General features: G+C 38.5%; 1 protein-coding gene across 2 annotated transcripts in view; it reads right to left on the reverse strand.

The window, feature by feature from the left end:
* Positions 1-225: 225 nt before the first annotated feature.
* scfd1 (sec1 family domain containing 1) overlaps positions 226-24,467 on the reverse strand; it is a 40,129-nt gene continuing 15,887 nt past the window's right edge. For both annotated transcript variants that reach the window (XM_076166028.1, XM_076166029.1), the window contains 11 exons: positions 23,590-23,686; positions 23,262-23,332; positions 17,517-17,596; positions 16,272-16,334; positions 12,443-12,518; positions 7,310-7,363; positions 3,632-3,684; positions 3,403-3,436; positions 2,079-2,144; positions 705-773; positions 226-445 (listed from right to left, as the gene is read on the reverse strand). In XM_076166028.1, coding sequence (XP_076022143.1) covers positions 422-445; positions 705-773; positions 2,079-2,144; positions 3,403-3,436; positions 3,632-3,684; positions 7,310-7,363; positions 12,443-12,518; positions 16,272-16,334; positions 17,517-17,596; positions 23,262-23,332; positions 23,590-23,686 — 687 coding nt within the window. In that variant the 3' untranslated portion in view covers positions 226-421. The remainder of the gene's footprint in view (positions 446-704; positions 774-2,078; positions 2,145-3,402; positions 3,437-3,631; positions 3,685-7,309; positions 7,364-12,442; positions 12,519-16,271; positions 16,335-17,516; positions 17,597-23,261; positions 23,333-23,589; positions 23,687-24,467) is intronic.

A 24,467-nucleotide genomic window follows, 5' to 3' on the forward strand; every position in this document is an offset into this window, starting at 1 on the left:
CATTTCATTTTTCAGGCCCCATTTTATGCATACAAGGACTACAAATGAGGCCCCTAGTCTGCTGGCAGAAATAATTTCAATGCATTACATGAAAGTGTCAGCAGAGCAAGATACTAGAGAAGAAACCACATGATATGAGTAGATACGCCTGGGAATGAAAAAGTTAAGCGGTTGTACCATAGAAATGTCCCAATGGTCCAAAGTAAGAGATGCTTCTTCATGGAGTTAACAGTGTTAAACTTTATTACTGAAGAGTGGGAGAAAATTAAAATGACCACCAAAAGAGAAAATCTGAAAATATTAAGTCCATTTACAGTAAGGAGGGGGTGGGGTGTGTGTGTGTGTGTGTGTGTGTGTGTGGGGGGGGGGGGGGGGGGGGGGGGGGGGGGGGCGGGGTTCCCACAGGTCATTCGTGTCCTGGTCACTTTTGGCCCAGCTGGGAGAGCTGTGGAGAATAAGAGTACAAAAACAATTAACCTTTTTTTCTCCCCCCAATTACTGTGCTATTAATTACTTCTTAAGGCTGTAACTGTTATCTAACTGTGAACAAACAAAAATCAAAACACATCGTTAGAACCTGCTATTATCTGAAACTGAATACATAATAGAGAATACATTTTATTTTATATTTGTACTACAAAATAAACAGGTTCTTCTTCTAAAATACATCAGGTAGGTACAATACAACTGTGGTTTCTGCTCACCTGTTTGATGAACTGAGCAGCATTGAAGAGTTCACTGCAGCCATAAACCACCTTTTTCCCCTGTTTGGACTAGAAATAATTAAATTAAAATCAAAATTACAATTACAATTTTCAACAACAAATACAACAAAAGTATTCATGGTATTTTGAACGGCCTTTTGTTGGCTGTGTCTGTGTGGCTCCATCTTGCTTGTGTAGATTAGCATCAGTTATCTTTAGTTTAATCTGTTCTTAGTTTAACTAGGTTAGCCTTATGGAATCCCAGAGGCTTGCGGAAGTTTACACAAGTTGCATGATCACAAACTAGCAAGCATGATATGGAGACTAATTGTTGACATTTTTTTGACACCTACTGTATATAAGGGTGCAATTTGCCACTGGTTATGCTGCTATACAGTTAACCCTCGACTGCTTGGGGACTTCCCATGATGTACCGAGCTCCTCTCTCCTCCCCTCTCCATCCGTGCATATCCATGTATCATTACTGCATTTCACTAACTTTACTTCTACCACTGAATTTTCTGTGCTCTCTTGTCTCGCAGGTTCGTACGTAAGCCTGTCCTGCAGAGATGAAGATCCTGTCCTGCTATAAACCCCGCATTCTATTTGTATAATATCATTAGTCATATTTACATTTGTACTAACGTAATTGTTACTGTGCCTCTCTGTGTCGGTCTCTCTCTCCTTTCTCTATCTTTCTCTCTCTTACTCTCCAAACCCAACGGGTCAAGGAAGATGGCCGCCCACCTAGATTAGATGTTTCTTTAAATGCTCTGTATGTAAAGTGCCTCGAGATAAACTATGTCGGGATTTAGCGCTATTTAAAATTAAATTAAATGTTTGGATATTCATAGGATTTCTTCACTTCCAATGTTGGGGATGTTGTTTCTTCAATACCAGCTACAGACTTCTTGACTGCCTATCTTCTTGTTTGAATACACGGGTAGGCGAAAGAAAAATCTGCATCAGAGCAAGATTGGACGTGTGGGAGCAGGCAAAGAGGGGAGTTATGGGATGCAAGAACTGACAGACTGAGTTATAGGGTAGGTTAGGACAGGAAATAGCATGTACTATTAATTGGTTCAGCAGTTGTCAGGCAGGACAGCCTGATATGCATTGTTGGGCTCAGGGACAAACACAATTGAAAAAAACAGACACAATTTAGCTTTAGTTCTGGGCTTCTATAACAAAGCCCACCTATCTCGTTACTCATACAACCATGTGTATTGATGCATTCCTATGTCCTGGACTGATTGAGTTTACAGTACTGCGAACACAATTTTCCACCAGGGACAGTACAGTAAAGCCAAGGTTTAATTTATAGTAATATTATTGGCAGCAGTACAAGAAGTGTTTAGGGCAATGCTGATGTACCTTTGCGTAGTCCACAAGATTCTGGTACTCTATGTAGTTTCCTCCTCCCACGACAAACACAATTGCCTGAAACACAACAGATCAACACAGGGAAGTGAGTAACACCACAACTCCTCATGTATGAGAAGGGGGGGGAAAAAAACAGTTTCCATTCGATAAGTTCTTATAAGCACAACCTGTCTAGTGCCCTGTTGTCGTTCTGTTGAAGCTAAGCCTGAAACAGTGCCTCACCCTACAAAAGCTCCAACCTCCAGAGGCCCCTGACCCAAGCAAGTGGCCTTCTGTGTTATCAGAGGCAGTAAGAACTGATTTGGAAACTAGACCACCACTTCAGTAAAAAAAAAAAAGAAGCTTATTCTGTTTATATCGCATTTGTAGAAACGCGCGTCAATGCGTCACAATGACATAAGATGGCTACACCAGGTAAATACAACAACCGGAGAACAAGCTGCGGTGAAAAAAGTTGCGCATGATCTTAAGTGTGGGAGTAAATCAGACAGACACCAAATAATCTAAAGCTCTGCAAAATAGAAATGGCTTTTCACAGTAGTACAACTGGTATGCATGAACACCTAAAGCAAAAGCATCCCAGATTTGCGTTGTCAAGGCGGCAGCGAGACAGCAACGCAAATCTTGTTTACTTTGTGTCCCCGCCCACCAAGAATGATATATTAGGAGTTTCAACATGTTTCTGTAGTAGTCAATTGAAATTTATTTTGTAACTGTCCATGTTGAAAGTAATTTCTGCACAATTTCTGCCAGAGCTATTATTTGTTGTGGAATAATGCAAGTATATACGTTGTTTGGGTACATTTGTTTGTAAGAGAAGGTGGTTAAAAAAATGTAAATATTGAGACAAATTTATTTTGGCAGAATTAATTGTTATATTAATTGAGTAATAAAATATAATCAATAGATTAATCATAATAAAAAGTTATGCAGAGCCCTATGATAACCTGTTTCAAAGCATATTGTACTGGGTAGGGGTAAATTCATGTTGCTTGGGGCCCATAATCAAGGTCTCACATAGCCCCCCCGAGACCCATGGGCCAGCTCTGGCTTCCAGTGTCTGTATCTGCATTATTAAACATGCTGATGACAACGCATTGTTTCTGCTTCTCATGTTCTGTTAAATTGCAGAGAGATTTTATTTTGAAAGGATGACTATACTCTGGGCTTGGAAGTTAGGTGTCTGTGTCTCAGTGTCGTAGCTTTATGGGATCAGCTATGATGCCTGGTCTGCTTAACAGCACATTCTTGACATCTTGTTTTTAACTTCTATTTGTTCCAGGACAGCTTACTGAAAACAATCAAAACGCCTCACCTCCTGAAATGGGTTTTTGTTCCTAGGAATGGAGCTGTGGAAGAAGAAAAGGAGGCGACGATTAGCGTCCTGACATTCCTGACAGTCAACATGAGTCAGCATTTTACTCAAAAAGGGGAACAGACACCAACCATGCACACTTTATATGATTAGCTAGACAACACAGACATGAACTGATTAGACACTGGATTGTTGATATGTCAGACTGAAATAAAAAGTGATGTTGTACCTCTCACTGCCACGCAGCATCTTGGGGTCAAAGTATCTATAGTCATCTGTTTCCTGGAAGAGCAGAGAGAGAAAATATCAGGTAAGAGGGCAATAATGATTTTACACATGCAACTAAATGTGGAACATGAGCATCACTGGGTGTGTGTGACTTCTGCAAGATACCTGACAGCTTTACATGCAGAAACCCTGACACTTGTCAGTACAAGGTCAGTAAAGCTCACATGGAGCAAATGCTTGCGACAGAGTAAGCAGATAAGAAAAGATAAGATAAGATACTTTATTGGTGTCATGTTGCATGCATTTAGGTCTAATTCTTCATGGCTATACTTTGAATTAAGTCTTTCATTTTTAAAATTAAGTCATACATGTCAAATTTCGGCGATTGAGCACCAAAAACCGGATCGCCGGATCGGCTGGCGGGCTGGTTCCCCACCCCTGGTTTACAGTGATTAGTCTTTTTTTTGTGAAGACAGTGCAACAATGAAGCATTTTAACTCAGTTGACTTAGGTATCTCTTGAAAGACTAGTTCAGACCTTCTGTTCTTTGGGCATCTTTGTTTCAGTCCAACATTTATTGGGCAAAGTGAGTTGATAAGTACTATACAAGAACTCAAACAGGAACATAAAATAGACTTGTTATGCCAGTGTGTGGCCTGTAAGTGGACATTCATGAGTCTGCAAGTACAAACTTATAAGAGCCTATTTGTTTTCAGGACGTTTACAGCCACAATTAAAATTTTTCAGTAAATATCCAGGTGTTGTGAAAACTACAAATGCCTGCCATTGAGACAATGACTCAAGCGAGTAACAGTCAGCTAGCTACACTACACTTCACAACAACAACTGTCTGGTTTCCTAAGATGTGTGTAAGAGAGGATTGCCTAAAAATAAAAATATCTTCTTGGATTCTAGTTTGACCCCAAGTTTACAAACATTATCAAAATTTCCTTTATTCCTTTTTAATTTACTTTTGAGTTTGGCAAGACTTTTATGATTGACTTTGAATTAATTTGATGTGTTGATAGTGGCGCAATGTGGCCCTATATTAAGCATTTTGGACTAAACTGACTCAATGAACTATAAAAGCCAAATATTTTGTCTTATGCCCTTGTGCGGGGGCGGCAGTAGCTCAGTCCATAGGAATTCAGCTTGGGAACTGGAGGGTCGCCGGTTCGAGTCCCGTATGGACTAAGTAAGTGGACTGGTAGCTGGTGAGTTGCCAGTTTGCCTCCAGGGCACTGCCAATGTGCCCCTGAGCAAGGCACGTAACCCCTAACTGCTCCACGGGCACCGTAGAGTGGCTGCCCTGCACCCCCTCTGTAGTGTATGCGTTTGTGTGTGTGATATGTAGGGGGTGCAAGACAAATATCAATTGTATGTGATTGCCGTGAATTGCATGCAAAATGCCAAGAATAAAGTTTATTAAATCTTCAAATCTTAAATCTTGTCGTTGTGCCTAAACGCATTTTGGCATTTTGAGTTGTGGATTTTGATGCAGATACAGAAAATTTCAATTTTCTATTGGGCCTTTGAGTTCTTTCTGATTGGATGTTGTAGTTGGCATGGGCAACCTCTTCTTGAAAGCACTGACAGTGTCCCATGAATAACTTTGAAAGGCTTTAAGATCTCAATTGTCATCAGTTCTTTAAGTTTTAAGTATCAGCCGGAATTTTCTACGTCATAAAAGTAATTCAAATCATAGGAGTAAACTGAGCCTATATTTTCCAGACAAAGCCTCCTAGACAGTCCTGTTTTAATCACCAAGTTTGCATAGTTTATCTTATCTTAAATCAATTTCACACTGATTTCATACATTCCAGACAGCCTTCACTTCATTTCTATGAAAATCAGCTTAGAAAAGTCTAAAGTCTGTTATAGTTTGATAATCCTTCATTATAAGTTAATAAATATGTAAATTAACTTTTTGCATGAATCTGCTTTTGCATTTGAGACACTATTTATGAGAAAACTTAATCAGAGCATAATAAGGAACAACAACCTATAGGCAAATATGTTTCTGTAGCTGGAGCTCAAAACTTGAAAAGTGGCATTTCCTTGACCTCAGTGTGGAGAAAGGTAATGGAATATAAGCTACAGATTTGAGGGGGAATTTCAGGGTTTTATGATCTCTTCTTTTGTTTTTTTCGTGTGTTGATGGTTATTTACGACCACTGAGCTTCTTCTAATAATTAAGCAATAAATCAGTCTAAAGAGGAAAACAGAAATCATCATTATGTGCCAAAGTTCAGCTGTGACCTGGACTACACTTAAGAAGAGAACCTTTAACAGACATACAGAGTAAAGTCAAAGAAGATTTATTAGCTCTTAGGCTTTCAATGTTATGTGTCACCTCATCAGAATCATCACTCATGCCTATACTTAAATGCTCAGTAAAATGCAATTACCTGCACTCCTGTGTCCTGTCACAGCATGTGTTTTTGTCTTTATGCTCATTAAATATATTTTTGGTTTTTCAAGACCAACAAGGTCCAATAAAATGACAAATACAAAGTCTAGTGGGGGCGTGGGATGTGAGATTTGAGCACCAAAACTTCAGAACTTACTTGAGGCTTGCAAAACAAATACAAAACATAATCAAAAGTAATAAAATAACAAAAATATTGATACCCCTGAGAAGTAATGATAAATAATTGGATTGTAGTAATATTTCAAGTAGACCATTTCCTTTAATAAGTAACATATAACCTTCAATTTATAAGTTTAGCCAATTAAATAGAGAAATGTCCTCTCTGTGCTGTTGGTAATTTGTTGTTGGTTTAAATGGTGGAAAAGGAACCGTGGAAAACTTCAGAACAGATACAAGCTGACCGAAGGTCACGATAGCATGATAATGAGCTGCTGCATACTTCAGAACAACACTTTATACTGATTTAAAAATAGACAAATGTCAAACAAGCAAAGGTGGCTTCAAATCTCTGCTTTATAGCTGAGAGTTGAGGTCTGTGTTTATCACCTCCGCTCTACTTCGATCTCCTCCCACAGCATGGGTTGGGGTGGTGCAATCTTACTAAAATGTGCAACTTATCAGTGATGAATATATCTAGCTGAGTTCTGATCTAATACATGAACTAAATACAGGTTCAAACATCACCCAAATAATGTGCCACAGAATAACACCATCAGCTTGAAACAGGTCTTAATTTCATTGTGTTGAAAAAATGCACTTCTCTCTTAGTTTGGTTTTTGTTTTCCGTCACAGTCACCATTTATAGGGTTAAAGCATGACCCCTCCACCGACAATATTATAGAGAAATAATCTCTGAATCTCTCCCTCTCTCCCTCTCTCTGACTATGACAACAAAGGATCTTTGTTGGTTGTGTGTAACTTTAGACATCGAGAAAGAGAAGACTGGACCTCCTGTTTGAACAGATTGTGTGTGTGTGGGTGTGTGGGGGGAAGCGGAGGGGCGATCTGAGGACAGATGTGACTGTAAATGAGTTTATAGCATGTAATACCACATACTACTGATTTACCTTCTACTGTGTTTTCCATGTAACCCTCCACATGAAACCTTGAAAAATACTCAGTCTAAGGTGCAGTACCTCTACTTGACAGTGAATCCATGAAAATTGACTGAAATTCATGGGAAAACCCCCAAATATTCACATGTATTGTGTGAACACAACGCACAAACAGACACACACATACACTTACAGGATGTGACTTCATCTCCATCAGGTTGTCTAAGATCCGTGTGACTGGAAGGTTCTGGAGAAAGAGAAGAGAAGAAATAAATTACCTTAAATTCCACATTCGCTGCTATGAGACAGAGCACACACACACACACACACACACACACACACACACACACACACACACACACACAGGCACTCAGGCACTCAGGCACCCAAAACCATTGGAACATGTGGGAAAATCATGCACATGTGCAGTAAACTGAGATCCCATCAATATTTTGCATTAACATTAGCATTTCTTTCTGCACTTGAGTTCAGCTCAACTCTCCATTTTCTCTTCTCTTGATTATGATGCACATGTGATCAATGACAGAGAATATGCGCGGACGCACTCTGGTATGAGACATGTTGACTGAATATAATACAAATATAATCTGATCACGGTCCATCTCCTTGGTCAGGTCTCACGGAGATTCATTCAAATGCACAGTAGAAGTGGACACTGGATGTCTTTAAGCACCAGGGACAAGAAGTTGTAAATGTTGCAGTGCTCAATGAAGGAATTTGATCACACAGGGAGAGAAAGGAGAGAGAGATCGGCTATCATGTGTCCTTTTTACTGTCATGGATGACAGTAGGTCATGACAGCAGCAATAGTGCATTAAGTTAAAAAACAGAAAGAAAGAACATAAAAGGAAAGATTAACTTTCCTTGGATACCATTATCTGGATAACTGAGAAAATTCAAGACAAGTTAAAAAACATTTCTTTCGCTCATTAATTATTATCCAGGCATGTCGCAGGTCACCGCAATTCTGTGCTCTGTGAGCAGCCAACCATAAACTTATTATTTACTGATTATGAATCTACTCGCAGCATTGACCTTGTCAAAATCAGGTACAAGATTCTCCACTCCGCTCCATCATCTGACCTGCTCCATCAAGACTATCTCCACCACTCTGTTCCAGCAAACTTCTCTACTACCAAAGGCATCCAAGTTCCTAGTCCATTTTGCTCCTTCTATACATATTTCCTCCATTTTTGGTATTGTGTGTGTATGTGTGTGTTTAGACAGCCATCTTGTTTTGATGTTCAGTGTTTATGTTAGTTAGATTAGTAGTTGTAGCATCTAGTGTCTGTGAATAAATATTTATTTACATTTTATTTAAATTAAAGATTTTGTGTGGTTTATGCTCACAGCTTTGGACCCTAAACAAAAGATTTTGTTACCTTGCTATTTTTATTGAAGAAAGCATTTGACATGATAGTGGGCATACAGTTATGGGACATTTTGGAAATCGTTTTTTGATACAGAAAGAGGGGGATGGGGGGAAGAGAGACAGAGAAAAGAAAGAAGGTTGTGTATTTGTTCTAATTATTATTGTTGCTTTACTTTTTTCAAAGCGAGGCAGAGAGCCAGAAAGAGAGAGAGAAAGGGTGGTGTAGGCAGAAGGAGAAATAGGCAATGAAATGTTTAAGTAAATTGAAACAATAGGGTTTTACCTTCTTTTAAGTACAGATTTCAATAATCTTCAAACAAGTTTTTCCTTTGAAACCCCCTAGAGGGCCATTCACCAAGAAATTGATCTACATTCATCTACAAGTATTTATCATAATATTCATCAATATTTATCAAAAGATGTCATAAGTGAGCTTCATATGAAATTTTCAATTTAGTTACACATTTTTTTAAGGCATTATGAGAGGAGTTTTCTGTTTTTCCTCTGCAGATGCACAAAATTTTAATATGAGACATGTGTGTTTAGTTTGGAGCTGGAGATGAAGACTTTGGATAATAAATGGTTTTCTGAGGTTAGGGATGCGAGTGTGGAAGAAAACTCTAAATATCCTGCACTAATAGAGTGTCAACAGTATTATTCAGATAAACATGCTGTAATGCTTTGGAAGATTCTGCTTCAGACTGAGCAGGGCTCCCTTCAGCTTCTCTATGGATATAACAGACTACTGTGTGTGCATGTGTGTGTGAGCGAGAGAGATGCAAAAAGGAGAAAGCATGAAGGAAGAACAAATTCTCCTTCTAAAATATTGTCTGGGTGGGGGGTCATACTTTAACACTTCATTTATCTGATAGCCGGAGTTGCTAGTTACCTTGGTAACTAGTGTGTTTACAGTCACATTTTAAATAAAAATGAGGTTGACAAATAGTTATTATTCATTTTTGAGTCATGTCACCACTTATTCTTTCATCCCCTTCAAGCTAAATTCATTCCTTTTGTGTTATTCTTTCCTCCATTTTCTGATACTCACCTTTCATTTGTTTACTCTATCTCTTCCTGTATTTTTCCATTCTCCATTTTCTATTGCTCTTTTTTTCTTGATTCTTTCTTTCCTTCATTCTTCCCCCTTTTTTTTGTTTTTCTCCTTCTGTATTTCATGTATTCTGTTTTCCTTCAGTTCATCTCATCACATTGAAACCTGGATTCACCAGGTTTTCACCTGACAGTAAAACTCTGTTTATAATGTGAAGACTTGAGCAAATTTCACTACATACTCAAAATGAAAACCAAATTTGAGTCCTGGTTCTGCTTCTTCTAATCCTGCAGAGGAGGAGTTTTTGTCAGGCAGGCTGGATGATTATAAATTACTTAATGTTCAAGCCAGTTTCACCCTGAAACACCCCCTCACAATGATCCCTGCTGTCATCATCATTGGTGCTTTCCAAGAACTAAAAGTCCATCACATTAGGTACGCTTGCTTTACCCCCGCCCGGAGCCAGACAGGCTGAGCCTGGTGTTTGGATAGTGAAACAGGTTCAGTAAAGCATGCAAATCCAAAAACCCACAGGTAAAAAAACACAACAGAGACCACCTGAGGTATCAATATTGGTCCGCTCTCTAACAGTGACCATGTTGGAGAAGTGACAAAGATAAGAAAACGAAAATGATTATATTATAATTCAAGAGAGGAGAAAGAGAGAAACACAATGATATTTCCATTCTCATTTTTCTTCTTTCGATTGATAGTTGAAAGAAAAAGATAGCAGAACCTTCACTCAGAGCTACAGTTCCACGGAAGGAGAATGAGTTTACAGGCCTGACAGATTTCTATTGTTCTTCCTCTCTTCTTCTTTATCCTCATCTGGGCTGAACTACACCTGTTGATAGTCCATTGCAAGATGACCGGAACCTGAATGTGCCATTAGTATTGGGGTCTATAGCTTTGAAATGTGAAGTTTCTGGATAATGACATTTGACAACTGGATATCTGGATTCTACTTACTTTGTGAATGGATCACAGTAAACAGGTTGTTGCAAGATTAAAACCAATACTTTTTCTTTGCTTTGAGGGTGCTCTTTATCCATGTACATTTACTAATTTGGCAGATGCTTTTATCCAGATGTGCAACACAAGCAAGGATCTAGTCAAGGGAGAACAACTAGTAATAGTAGTAGCAGTAAGTGCACAGGACATATTGTACTGTAGTTACCAAGAGGCAGACCATGGAGGCAGATACAGAGAGTGAATTATTATTATTATTCATTTTGATACAAAACGTTATGCCAGACATTAGAGTGTGAAGGTGTTAGTGAAAGAGCTGGAAATTGGTGGAACAAATGAAGTTTGGTAACTCATTCCAACAAGGAAGGACCACAAAGGAGAAGTGTCTAGCAAGAGACTTAGGGCCTAGTTGGGGTGGCAGCACCAGGCGCCGTTTCTTGGCAGAGCAGAGTGAGCATGAGGGAGGACAAACCTGAATGTGTGCTGTTTTTGGCTGGTTGAGGACTAGAAGAGCCATGGCATTCTGGACCATTAGCAAGGCTTGAAAGTTCATGCCGGTGGACCTGGCAGTACGGCATTGCAGGAGTCATGGCTTGAGATGACAAGAGCCTGTACCAGGAGCTGTGCTGCATACTCAGGCACATCCATTTTTAATATAACAAATAACAAATCTGTTTTACCCTGATCTTTTTCCTCATCTGTATAGGAGCACGAGGGATGAATGAACTACAAGTAAAAGCGGTTTATGCTGTATAACATCTGTTATTTTCTACAATATGTGACAATGTCAATATAAATAACACAAGGAGGGCTGTCACTGTGCAAATTCCAGGTATAGGTACTCATTTAAAGCAAGTCACAACTATCTATTAATTAAGTAACGAGAGAGGGGGGGGGTCAACTTGTGTCTGGATTATATGAATGTATACCAGCTGTATGGATTTTCTTAACACCTGAAGAGTTAAGATAGAAAGCTGATCACAATGTGATTCAGACCATATCTGATCTAGCAGATCAGACAGCATTCCAATCCCAATTCTGTTGAGCGAGCATTTACCCCATGAATTTACAGTACATGCTATTCTCAATATATGGATACAGATGGCATGTTAGAGCAAGGTATAAAAGTAGAATCTATCAATTACTTTTTCAGAAATCACAGGCATGAGTGGAAACATCCTTTGCAGTGGTAAAAATGGCTGCACTCCATTCGTCTTACTGGCACATCTAAATGGAGCCTTTAGTTTTCCTTCTTCTATTGTGATTTTCTCTAGAAACGGCATGAGTCATGAATTGCTACACCTTCCTAGAATTGGAACTTTCATCAGGTACTTCCACTGAAACATTGCAGTCACCACAGCTAAATACTACAAACTAAAGTAGTATTTAGTTGTCTTTGGGTGAAAAGTAGATCTCAAAGCGTGTGGTCCCTCTTTTATCTGTCATCACTCTAATTTGACTGATTTTCATATGCCTTCAGACAAAGTAGAAATAAAAACAAATGCGTAGAAGGAATTTGAAGTCTTGTATTTAGTGGAGTACTTATTGGAAAAATTATGATTTATAGCAGTCATCCTGATTGTACTTTCTACACCAAAGCCAGAGCTTACAGTTTAGTACAACCAACACTGTTAGTGCTTACTACTGCAACATAGTAATAACTACTACAGCTGTTTGTAGAATTATTTTGTACTTCCCTAAACGTAACCCTTACTTTCAGTGTCTTTGATATTTTGCAAAGTTGAATATTTAAGCCACAGTCCTCAACCCATTTCCTGTGTTCTCTTCCTGTTGTGGCAGAGGTCCAAGCACAGCAAGTACATAGAGACCGTCCAGTTTTAGAGAGTGGTTGGTTTTGGTGTATTTTGGCACGTTTTACTGTGTTTTTGTATAAAGGGAGGTGTGTTACTCACATGTTGCTTGAGCACCAGGTTCTTTACTCCCTCCATGACAAACTGGGAGCCAGTATTCATCACTCTGGAGAACAGACTGGAGAAGAGACAGGAGGAGGAGAAAGACAGGGGGAGAGATTATGAAGGGAGCAGGAGTAAGAGAAAATCAAAACAGGAGGACAGGGTTAGGCTGGCAATCTGAACATCAACACTGTTTGCCAAACACACGAATAAAACAATACTATGAAAGCTCCTACTACTACTACTACTACTACTACTACTACTGCTATTATTTCTACTAATACTGTATTCTGTTGCATTTGTTTGTTAGCACGATATCTCAAAAAGTTATTGACGGATTTAAATTAAACTTGGCGCAGAATGGGCAAGAGGTAGGAAGTAATCCATTAAGTTGTGGTATTGGTCCGTCTGATGGTGGCGGTGCAAAAACAACTTTTACATTTTGGCCGATAACCTTTAACTAAACTATAATCAAACCTAACTAGACATTCCAACTCTTCTCCTGCTACAATTTTGGTGAATTATTTTTACACATGCCATGTCTGGATCAAGCTGGATTAATTGTGAACCTTTATTTTTTGATACTCCTAACATTTTTTTGTAGTCATCACAGATATACAACCATGGTTCCAGTAACATCAATATAAAGCAAACAACCTATATGGCTAGACAGAAAACAGATACTCACATTGGTCACACAAAAATAGAATCACACATACACATAGAACATTGCAGACTGTTCAAAACCGCCTCCACTGTGGCCATTATTATCGTCATTAAGACTGCTACTATTGCCACCTTTATTTCATACAGTCTCCCTTACTTAATATTTAATATTAATATATAAGTCGCTCTTATACCCAGACATACTGCTGAAGGTTGAAATTTTCTGAACCTCAGTCAACCATGAATGATGAAAGTGAAGGGGATAGGCACATAGCCTTGGCTAGTTCTTCTCTGGATTGGAGAAACAGCTAATGCTAAGGCATTAATGCAAATGTTTGCATTTGGGTATTTGTATAATAGCTGTTTTTACTAAATTGTGGTCTTAAATGAAATTCAGGGTTTAAATCAGATATGTCCATTCCATGTAATCAAATGCTGTTTCAATGGGAACTGCCCCTGTTGGGGGAAGAGTTACCTAATTCAAATTTTTGACAAATCCAATTTTTTGATTTTGAATCAATTTGTGTTGCACCTTGTCCAATCTCTCAGTAGGATATAACTTAATAATTTACTGTCCATGTTTAGTACTTGTCCTCAAACTGCAGCATTCCAACATGTTAAGTTAAGTAATAATGTTATCTGGATGTATTCAGTGAACTGTACAGTGACCCCCCTTGCTTTGACTCAAATCTTGAGTAACAGGTCTTTTAGAACATCACAATTATTTTGTGAAATTGAAAAACAAATATTCATCTGGAGCCTTTTTACTATTAATTAAGTTGACAGGATTGACAACCTCTGGTGAGTAAATCTCTATATCTCCAAGGATGCTTTGTCTTCTGTTGAAAGTTTTAGAAGGTTGATATTTAAAAAAATAAAATCTTGTGTATTTTGGGAGGGGTTACATTCAAATGTGTATAGTTTGGAAATATATTCCTAAAATCTTGCATGGCTCAGAGGTGGCTCCGTAAGTATCTCATTATTGGGTGACAGAATGGTAAGGATCATACGTAAAAATACCAGCATTTGCAATATGTCATAATTCATTGATTTAAGTGAACATAAAGCAAATTTGAGTGGAGTAGTAGTTCAAGCTCTGTCTGAGCCTTAACAATGTTCAATTAGATATTTTAGTTTTTGGGATTGTATTTGTGCTTCTATGGCATTCAATGCTACAGTTAGTGCCTCAATTCTTTTCAATCTTTGAAATAATTTTTTGTATTGTGGGGCGTGACTAATTAGCCAACCACAACATGTTGCTTTATAAGCTTCCCTTATCATAGAATGGGTTGAGATGCTACTAGCATCTATTTCAAAGATTTCTTTATTAAACTAAAGCAGGGGTCTTCAACGTTTTTCAGGCCAAGGACCCCCAAACTGATGGAGAGATGGAGTGGGGACCTCCTACTATATTGTATAAAATTGTGTTTTATATCGAACTGGGCCTAGTGCCATGTTTAAACATAGATTTTCTCATCAATGTCTGTTGGCCTTGGAGGGATTTGAGACTAGTTTGGAAGTATTCAACAGGTTTGTCTTTTTCTGTGGGTTGTCTCCAAGTGACGCTGCAGTTTTGATGGCTTCATAGATTCGTTTGACAGCACAGTAGATCAAATGACACACATTGGTAATAGATGAAAGATAACATTTTCTGCCTCCATTCATCCATCCACTACCATATGTTGGATTCATGTTATTGTGTATTTAAAGCAGTGGTCTCCAACCTTTTTGCCCAGAGCTACTTTGACAAAATAAAAGTGTCCTCATATTTAACATTATTAGTGACATTTGTCCACATGGCTGATTCTCCACCCAAACCAGCTGAATAAGCGTCTTCTGTGTGAACATTTACAAAATGTCGATATCCAACACTCACATTTTGTATCAAAATGCACTTCAATTCAGCAACACAAGCTTCTTTTTTTCTGTATACATTTTCAGTGTCAAACTCACACTAATGAATTCACATCATATTCATCTCAAAGAAAAACAAAACAATGTTATGGTTTTACTAATACTATACCTTTCATATTTCACATTCGTCTGTCCACATATCACTGTCACCATTTCCCTTCACATTCCCTGTTATTCAGGGAATTCCCTGTAGTTCCCATCTCATCTGTACTTCACATATATTGAGTCTGTTCTGATGTTAATGAGATGAAAGTGAATGTGGTACTCTTTTCATGAGGAATTAAAATACTTATGGAATGTTCTTGCAGTGAAGCACATTATCTGACGTAAATGTTTGGAAGAACATTCACTGGATTGAGTGGACATGACGGCTTAATTCTGCAAATTCTGCCTTTATGTTGTCTGATATGTATTTTGGTTTCCAAAGTATTTTTTGATATTCCTTACTGTTTTGATAGTGGCTGCAAAAGTTGAATGGACGTGGCTCATTTGCCAAAACTTGCTGTATCCCATGAAAGACTCAACTGTAAACAAACTATTCACTACTTATGCAAAAACTTTAGCTCATTTTAGTTTTACTTAATGCTGGTGCTGCTACCACTACAGCCCTTGCTCTGCCATTGCCACAACTATCACTGCTACCACAGTTCCTATTACAAGTGGTACAGCAACGATAACTACAGTACTACCACTACAACAACAAGCCAAACATTTGCCAACTTGTCTGTTAAATGAGTTTTGATGGTGCAGCTTGATGAAAAGTAAAATTCTAAAATGATCTATCATTCTATTAGGTAGAAAACCTGTTCCCATCTCCTCTATAAGCACATGATTTACCTGTTCTAGCCACTGTTGCAGCTTCAGTGCCTTGCTCAGAGGCAACTCAAGAGCCCAGTGCCATTTTCCATTTGAGAAAGAAGACTTGTGTCATCAGCCCCCTGGGCATGTTTCCATTTGTCAGGCACAGATTTGCAGCCAGATTATGGTTTTAAGACACTGAATAGTAAAGATACTTCCAACAAACACACTTCTCACAGGTGGCTTTTGGTATTCGGCTGTCAGCAGACAAACAGTCTCAAAGACAGTGAATCACTGCTTTTAACTCAACTTTACAGCAATGCTTTCACTTGATAAATTAGTACTAAAATATTCTGTTGACAGGACAGCCTTGTTTTGACACAAGAGTCTGTTTGCTTTTAAGTTTTTATGAACTTATGTGACAAGTATTGATGTTTGTGCCGCAGCTTACCCCATCGGTTTGACTCCGCTGTTACCATAGTTGGCGGGGCTGGTGGCCATCTTGGTGAATGCCCTGGAAATGATGAGGAAAAAAACAGAATGTGACTTTGAAATGGTAAATGAGTTATACCTCTGCTCTGTCACTTTTATTACCCAAAACATCATACTATGTTCATTTGTCCAACCTGTCAATTTAATCTGCGCTCTCCAAACACTTCTAAATCATTACAATCAGAGCAGGCACAAAAGATTTTGTGAAATTATGATAAGAATGCAGGGCAGTATGTCAAGTATAAATAACTTTGAAAATTGGGTCGATTAGAAGAAGTGATTTTACCATAGAATCTGAATGAAAGTTTTTTTATATATAATATACATATTATATATATAAATATATATATGTATGTATGTATGTATGTATGTATGTATATACATGAATATGTAATTTATAGACCAATATACTGTATATAGACCTAAATTATAGATGTAAATCTATTGGGCTATATATTAAACAGAAAGCCATGACTGTAGCATACATTTCCAGGGATGGCAGCTATTAATCCGAGTAACGATTAGCAGAAAGTTATACGATGCACAGGTACTGGCTTAAACAATCCCATGGAACAGCTAACATTAACAATCATCACTGTTGCAGTATTTTAACTGATCCAAACTGTTCAAAAATGGATATGTAAAGTTTTTGCATATTTGTAAGAAAAAAAAGAGGCAAAATGGGCGTGGCCTTCGCAATTAGTTGCAGCTCTTCTGACCTAACATGCTGACCTGAATTTTTAGAATATGTGCCTCACTGTTACACATTTTGCTACTTTATAGCACCCCCTTATGGTAGCCAAGTGTGATTTTTCACATGTGGTTAGATCTCTTCCTCCTTTACCAACCCTCCAAATTTCACAATTGCATGACACGTTTGGACCACAGATTCAGTTTTAGTCCTAAAAAAATATATATACATCAACCATAGCAAAAACAATAGGTTTTCAGCATTATGTGCTTGGACACCTTGATATAGCTATATATTTTTCCTGTACTTCAGCTCATGCTCTGTCTCAGAAGCACATGTTGTCCTGTGGTGATGAACCATGCAATCAGAGCTCATAGGCCGAGCCCATCAGAAATAAGACATACTGACACAAAGACCCAAGACTTGAGACAATAGCATGGGACCCACACTGCACACATTGTTATTGTAGTTTAAATATGATGATGATTACTGAACACAGATGGGCTGTCTTACTTCCACTGTTTGATGTAGTTGAGAGGTGACAGGTCACAGCCTGCATCCAATAGAGCCTTCTTGAACTGCTCCAAGTCAGACTGCAACACACATAAATATAAACATAAGTACTAAAAAAACAAAACACAGCAAACTAAAAGCTGGGTGCTCAACATCAAAAAGTGAAAATTTCTCAAAATAAAAAAGAAACTCAGAAACATTTAAAGGCTCATAATTTAATAAAAACGTTTTTGCTAATGTTTTTTGCACCTCAGAAGACAAGTTGTGATTGGTGGATGAAAATCTGATTACACACACATGCAACAAATCGCACAGGACCACAACAATCTCAAAATGCCACTAGAGGACAGCAGACACAGACAAATGGTCAGATGGTGAATTGTCCCTCTCTACTCAACTTATGGCAAAGGTTGGGGCAATAGCATTAGTTCTTATAGTCACGCTGTTCTATCTTACCTTTATGAAAGCATAGATCATTACATTGAAATTTGGCAGATGCTTTTAACCAAAGCGACGTAGATATGAAATTTAAATGCAACACAAGCTAATTCTAGTCCAGAAAGAACAGGATAGAACAGATAGAGGTGTTTTTTTTAAATAAATAGGTACACATTATGTACAGTATGAAGGTGTCCACAAAATCCACAATATTTTTGATTATCTGTTTGGTATTTGTGTCCTTATTGTCACAGCATTATTTTTCACCACTGTCCATTTTGTTTTATACAAACAGTAACATAACAGCACAAAAAACAAACAGCCCCCTTGTCCTGCAGTCCTTCCCTAAAACACCAGTCACTTTTTTATGGTATAATTAAAATAAATCTGAGAGCAGCTTCAAACCAACCAGTTTTCAAATAAGTTATATAATACCATAATAATAATACTTCTTCTGAGGTATTTATTTCCACAAATGTGTGAACATTTACAAAATGTTGATGTCCAACACTCACATTTAGTATCAAAAAGCACTTTAATTTAGCAACATGAGCACGTTTTTTTCCCGTTAACATTTTCGGTGTGTCAAGCTAACACTTATAAATTCACATCATATAAAACAATGTTATTACTTATTTTACCATTTTACTTATATATTTCATATTTCTGTCTGTCCACATATCACTGTTACAACGTCCCTTCACATTCCCTGTAATTTTTGGAATTCCCTGTAGTTGCCATATCATCTGTACCTCACATGCATTCAATCTTTTCTGATGTTAGTGATGATCACTCAAATAGAGCTCCTTTACCTTCTCTGTCTGTAGCGGGCTAGCAGCTGGAAAGTTCCGTAAAAAGTTGCTGAGGACTTTGAAGTGGCGCTTGATATACGCACTTGATAGACGCGCTCGATAGACGCACTCGATAGACGCGCTCGATAGACACGCTCGCACCGCAAATGACACAAATTGTTTGACTTACAGCTGATTGGCATAACATTATTTTGTGACAGAAGGAGGCGGGATGTCGGTTAATTTGATTGGATAGAAATTTAAACAGGTTAACCAAGTGAACAAAGTGAGTTGTGTTGTCAAATGTATGTATTCTTTGAACCTTTAGCGAGCTACTCAAGAATGGGTGGCGAGCTACTGGTAGCTCGCAAGCTACGTGTTGGAGACCCCTGGTGTAGACGATCTAACACCAACACCATTGTAAAAGGTTTCCAGGTCAGAATCACCATCACTATTCAGGGAATTCCTTAATACAGGATTACACTATATGTACACTGAGTCTGAGTTTATCGTCTAGAATTAGCACTACATTTATGCAATATGCAATACTTTCAAAGCTCATGGGGTCAGAAGTCTTGTACTATGTGTCGTTATTGCTGCTGCGGTTCTAGCATTTTAATGTCAACAAAACGCTGATCTGCAAAGTCTGGGATATTTTTTTTATCATACTTAATTTTTTATTTTTTTTATGCCATGATAATTTTGTTTGTTTGCTATGCTAATTCAGAGGCCTCACTTAAACTCCAGGAAAAATGTCCTGATTTATGTTGCACCAAAACTTTCCAGTCCGTCTTCAATCCACATTTCTACATGTGCGGGTGAATCATTGTTGTGACACAGCAATGCCATGTGATTTGGTGTGGACAACACAGTGACAGAAACAAATTTCCTATTCAAGAACATATAGACACACTCAGCAGGACACACAGAATTGCACAACTGTGTAAATATTATTTCCGCAGCCCTCCAACCAGAGCTCTATACAAATGCAGCAGTTTTACCTGACTGATATCGACTGCAATCTAAAGGGTACATAAATGCTCCTTGCAATGTAAATATTTTCTGGAGTGATCGGAGCAGCTGACTGTATTTATGCCAGTGTGTTTGGTTGTTTGTTGGCATAACAACAGTGAATATTTTGGGTTTTTTAATAAAACTACACAGCACATTAAAACTATTATAGCAATCACACTCGATGTCACTTCATGAAGGATGGGAGATCATTCCTGCCAAACTAAACCTTATCCAGCTGTTCCAATGAATCTATGCAGTCCTCTGTTTTTCAAAGGGCTTCGGCTGGGTTGTCTTTGTTCTATCACTGACATATAATGAAATTATAAATACGGCGGAGCCAAGACGTTGCTTCTCATACAACATGTCCAGAATATGACTATTGATCAGTGTGATGTGGTTTGAGGACACAAAGACAACGCTGACTTAAAACCATCTGTCTAAACCATTTTGAGTGTCTGCCAATGCACAGGATGTGATCTAAGTGTCCCCAGTGCTGGGTTAGTTTGAGTATCGGTGAAAACGCCTGGCAGGATATCAGAGGAGACCAGAGAAAGTGGGAACATCTTCTGAGTGAATCCAGTGGGTTTTTGGTTTAATTCAGATGGTTGGTTGAGACTTTAAAAAATCTAAACAGGACAGTCAGCCATCTCAGAACCAAACACCGTCTCTACACCCATAGAGGACAAATCAAAGTCAAAAATTAGTAAAATTCTGCCAACAAGCTGAGGCCTGGCTTTAGCTTAGTATTGTCTAGAAATGTTAAGTTCATTTTACTGTTGGAAGTGCAGCAGTGCCTTCTAATGCAATGAAGCTTGTCCCTTGGACAACTAACAGACAATAACAACTAACAACTAACAGACAATAAATAAGCTTCACCCTTGGACCAACTAACAGACAATAAATAAAACTAAATAAAAACAAGCCTATGCCACAAACACAAAAACAGCTAGTTGCTTCTCAGAGTGTATTTGAGATAAAAGAATAAAAAAATAAAAAAGAGACAGCATGTTTCAAGTCTAATTGCTCCTGCAGGGAAATCTGCCCTCTGCATTTGACTTTGCACTAGCAGGAGCCCAGGGACATGGGAGAACTTGTAAAGTCCCCACAGAAATGATCCATAACTCTACTCATCAACAAATACAAATGATTAATGAAATAAAAAAATGATAAAGAAAAAAAGTCATTTCCTTGGGCACTAACCTCGTCTTCACCTTGGAAGGTGTAAGAACCAAATGTTTGCCAGAGGAATGTCTTTGTTCAACTGACTAAGAAGCAGCATTGTGCGTGGTTATTTTCTTATTTTTCCAGTTCTCAGATCTAATGTTCCTCAGTGTCTTAGCTCTTGTTCTGGAAGTGAACAGTGAACCGCAAGAGGATCACAGGACATTCCAGGTCCCCCAGAGGGACAGTTTTCTTTCACTGTAGGGCTTTCTGACAGAAGTGGTCCGGAGAGCTACGACAAATGAAACCACAACCCTCATATCCCCATCTCACCGCTGAATCATCTCTGCCCCCCACAACTCTTATTCAACTCAATAACAAAGGGCTTTCTGCTTTTCTTCCTCAAGCTTTTTCTTTTTTTCTTATATCCTACAGGATATTCACAGGATTATTATTCTCACCTTCATTAAAAAAGAGCCCAAGTCAAGTTCTTATTTCAAGATAGATTTCTGCAGTCAATTTAATAGGGTTGATAGATACACATCAGGTGTTTGTTTTTTTTATTTGATCAAGAATCAAAACTCGAAGAAGGGACATATCAGGCAGGTTGAACTAGTTCTAAGTCAAAATCATGGATAGAGTTCATGGTTACAGCATCTGTGCAGGTGCACTGTCCTGCTGAGAGAGCAAAGTTATTTTAAATGTTTTGCCTTTGAGGGCAATATTTGATGATCCAGCAATCACCTGATGGTTTGGGAGATAACCTCCATTTATAATCCCTAGCATCCTGAAAACCTGCTGCCGTACCTTTTCCAGCTCATATTTTTGGGCTGCTTTGGTCAGATCCCATGTTTCCACAGTTTTTGGCTGTTGTTGGAAGTGATACACCCAGATCACTTGCATGGTCATAGAATGTAGTATTTATCTAGATCAGCTTCATAAATATCAAGATTTTGGCAGGACATGTTGTTCCTCTAATTAAGAGTTAGAAGTCCTGGAACACAACACACTAAAACCTTTCTCACTGGCCTACTGGAAATAAGAATTTCAGTTAATCAGTGATCAGACTTCAACATATCATGGACTTTCTGGATCATTTATGGTCACAACGATGGCCTTTAGGGCAATGGTTATGGAAATAAGTATGATAGTCCTGTCATGTGATACCAATTGACCAGTCACATCCTTCGCCGAGGGGGTTCGGGCTACTTTTTTAGACATGGCAACATCATGTGTCATGCTGCTGGCCCCTCTCCTCAGAGGACAGTGATGGCCAAGCAGTGACAAAGACTGGAACAGGGAGGGGAATAGGCCACTCCGAATTGGGAAGAAAAAGGCTAATCTCAAAATACAGCTGAATCCTTCTCAATACTACCTAATGACTTCCTGCAGTATGTCTTGCAATTATTGTCACGTCATCTTTTATTGTTTCTGGTGGTATTGATCAGTACTGTAAGCTGTTTTGTGTTAGCATCTGCCAAATGCCATAAATGTTAAATGTAAATTATATTAGACACAGAAGACAGCCTAGCTTCTTCCTTTTTATAGTGATAAAATGTTCCCATTCTTGTTTATGTCGGGGTGAGGACATCTACCCCCCACCCACCCGGGGCGGGCTGGCACAGTTGGCGCTTGAATTCAGTATCATATATTATATATTCATATCAGTAATCAATAACTGACTTTCACCAAAAACAATTGAGATGCCAGAGCCAGGTGATGATGGTTTGAATTAAGCCAGTGCAGGGGGTAGTGTGAGTCAGTCCGACAACTAATCTTACTTCATCTGTGATTTATAGTAACGCATTTCTGATTTTCCGGGCATCAGATATGACGACAGCTCCAGGAAGTCTGTCGAGAATAACATTCATCAGCTTGGCAGTCTGGAGTTTAAGTGATTATGGAACTGAACTGAAGAATTATTTGTTCTTTTGACTTGAAATGAAAACACATTGAATGACATGGAACATATTTCAGTGTGGGCACCAAACACATGCTTTACGGTTTCTGTGGTTGCACAAATCTAACAAAGAACAAAACATCCTGTTGTTGAACTGTTGAGGAACTGTGAAGAGGAGAAGCTTTTTCTTCCAACTATATCTTAAATTTTCAGGAATTCAAAACACACAATGACTTTGGTAGACAATGTCATGCCAGTATTTTACTCGGTTTGATTTAATCACAAAATTCAGAACAGACTCCAAGTACACAGTGAGCCATTAAGTTGGAATAAACAATCATTCCAACTCTATGGGGGACCGTGTATATAGTGTCTTGCCACACAAAAGTCACAGCCACCTAAGCATGGGCTGACAATGGGAAAATGAGTAAATACGCTTACTTCTGAAGGAGCCTGCTGGGCAGTGATGTAGTAGATGAGGAACAGTCTCATTTTGTCTTCTGGAGTTCCAGCTGAAAACACACACGCAAGTACACACACGTTACCATTTCTGTGTGCATGAGTACCTTTGTCATCATTTCCGTATGTCCTCAGATAGAATAGAATAGAGAAAAATATATATAATAGAGAATACAATGGCATAGAGAAATACTGTGTGTGTGTGTGCAACTCAAGTTGAATTTTGCCTGTGTCCTACTACAGGGAGGAATCCCCTACAATTCCCAGAATGCATTTTGATAAGTGTGTATGTGAGTGTGTGTATTCCTACCGTCTGGGTCACTAATGATGTCCAGCAGTGATTTGTCTAAAGTCGACTTGCTCATAAGTTTCTCTTCATACTCAAAGTAAACATCCAGTTTACGACTCTTAAAAATAAAAATAAAGAAATTAGGTGCTACCACGTGTGATAACAGATGTCAAGTCAAATGTTAATTTCATGATTCGAATACAACAAGCTGACTTATTAAGTTAAAGAGACTTTCAGGACCATGCAGCCAAAGTGGGACTAGCACCACAGTGAGTTTATTGGTTACATCAGACTTTGTTTGTCCTAAGAGTTGCCTGGATTTTATTTGCAAACTGAATTTGGATTTTTGAATTCATTCAAATTCATTGATTTTGAATGAGTCAAGAATAAAATGCTTTAAAGTTCAGATTCAGAGGTTATATTGCTCTTCGACAGCCTCAGAAATTCAATTTCAGTTCAATTTTCAGTTGCCTGCACCTGGAAAGTAGACGGTGACAGCCCATTTACAAAAGAACTATTTATCCTTTCATGGATAAAGATTGTACAGAGGATCCATTCACAAAGCAGACAGCACTCATTTCAAATAGGTCTAACTTGCAAGCCCAGATAGAGATCACGTTTTAAGAAGGGTGTAAAAAGGGTCTGAAGTTTGAAAACTCAGACTGCTCCTAGGATTTGAAAGAGGGGAAGCAAATTTACAAAATACTTGGGGGACTAGAGCACAGCTGGCTTCATTCCTGGGCTTGTTTAGACAGTATTTGCTGCCATTTTTTTCTGGCTGGTCAGCTCCTGTTTGGGATCAGGAGCTATTTCCGTTCATTTGTTTCATATTTGGTATGAATGCAACAGGACAAAGCTGCCACTGTGGTTTGTGTTGGAATGGGTACCACTGCATACTG

This window comes from Genypterus blacodes, unplaced genomic scaffold, assembly GCF_046128005.1.
Source record: "Genypterus blacodes isolate CSIRO-AG114 ecotype Tasmania unplaced genomic scaffold, CSIRO-AGI_Gbla_v1 ptg000154l_1, whole genome shotgun sequence".
Lineage (NCBI taxonomy): Eukaryota > Metazoa > Chordata > Actinopteri > Ophidiiformes > Ophidiidae > Genypterus > Genypterus blacodes.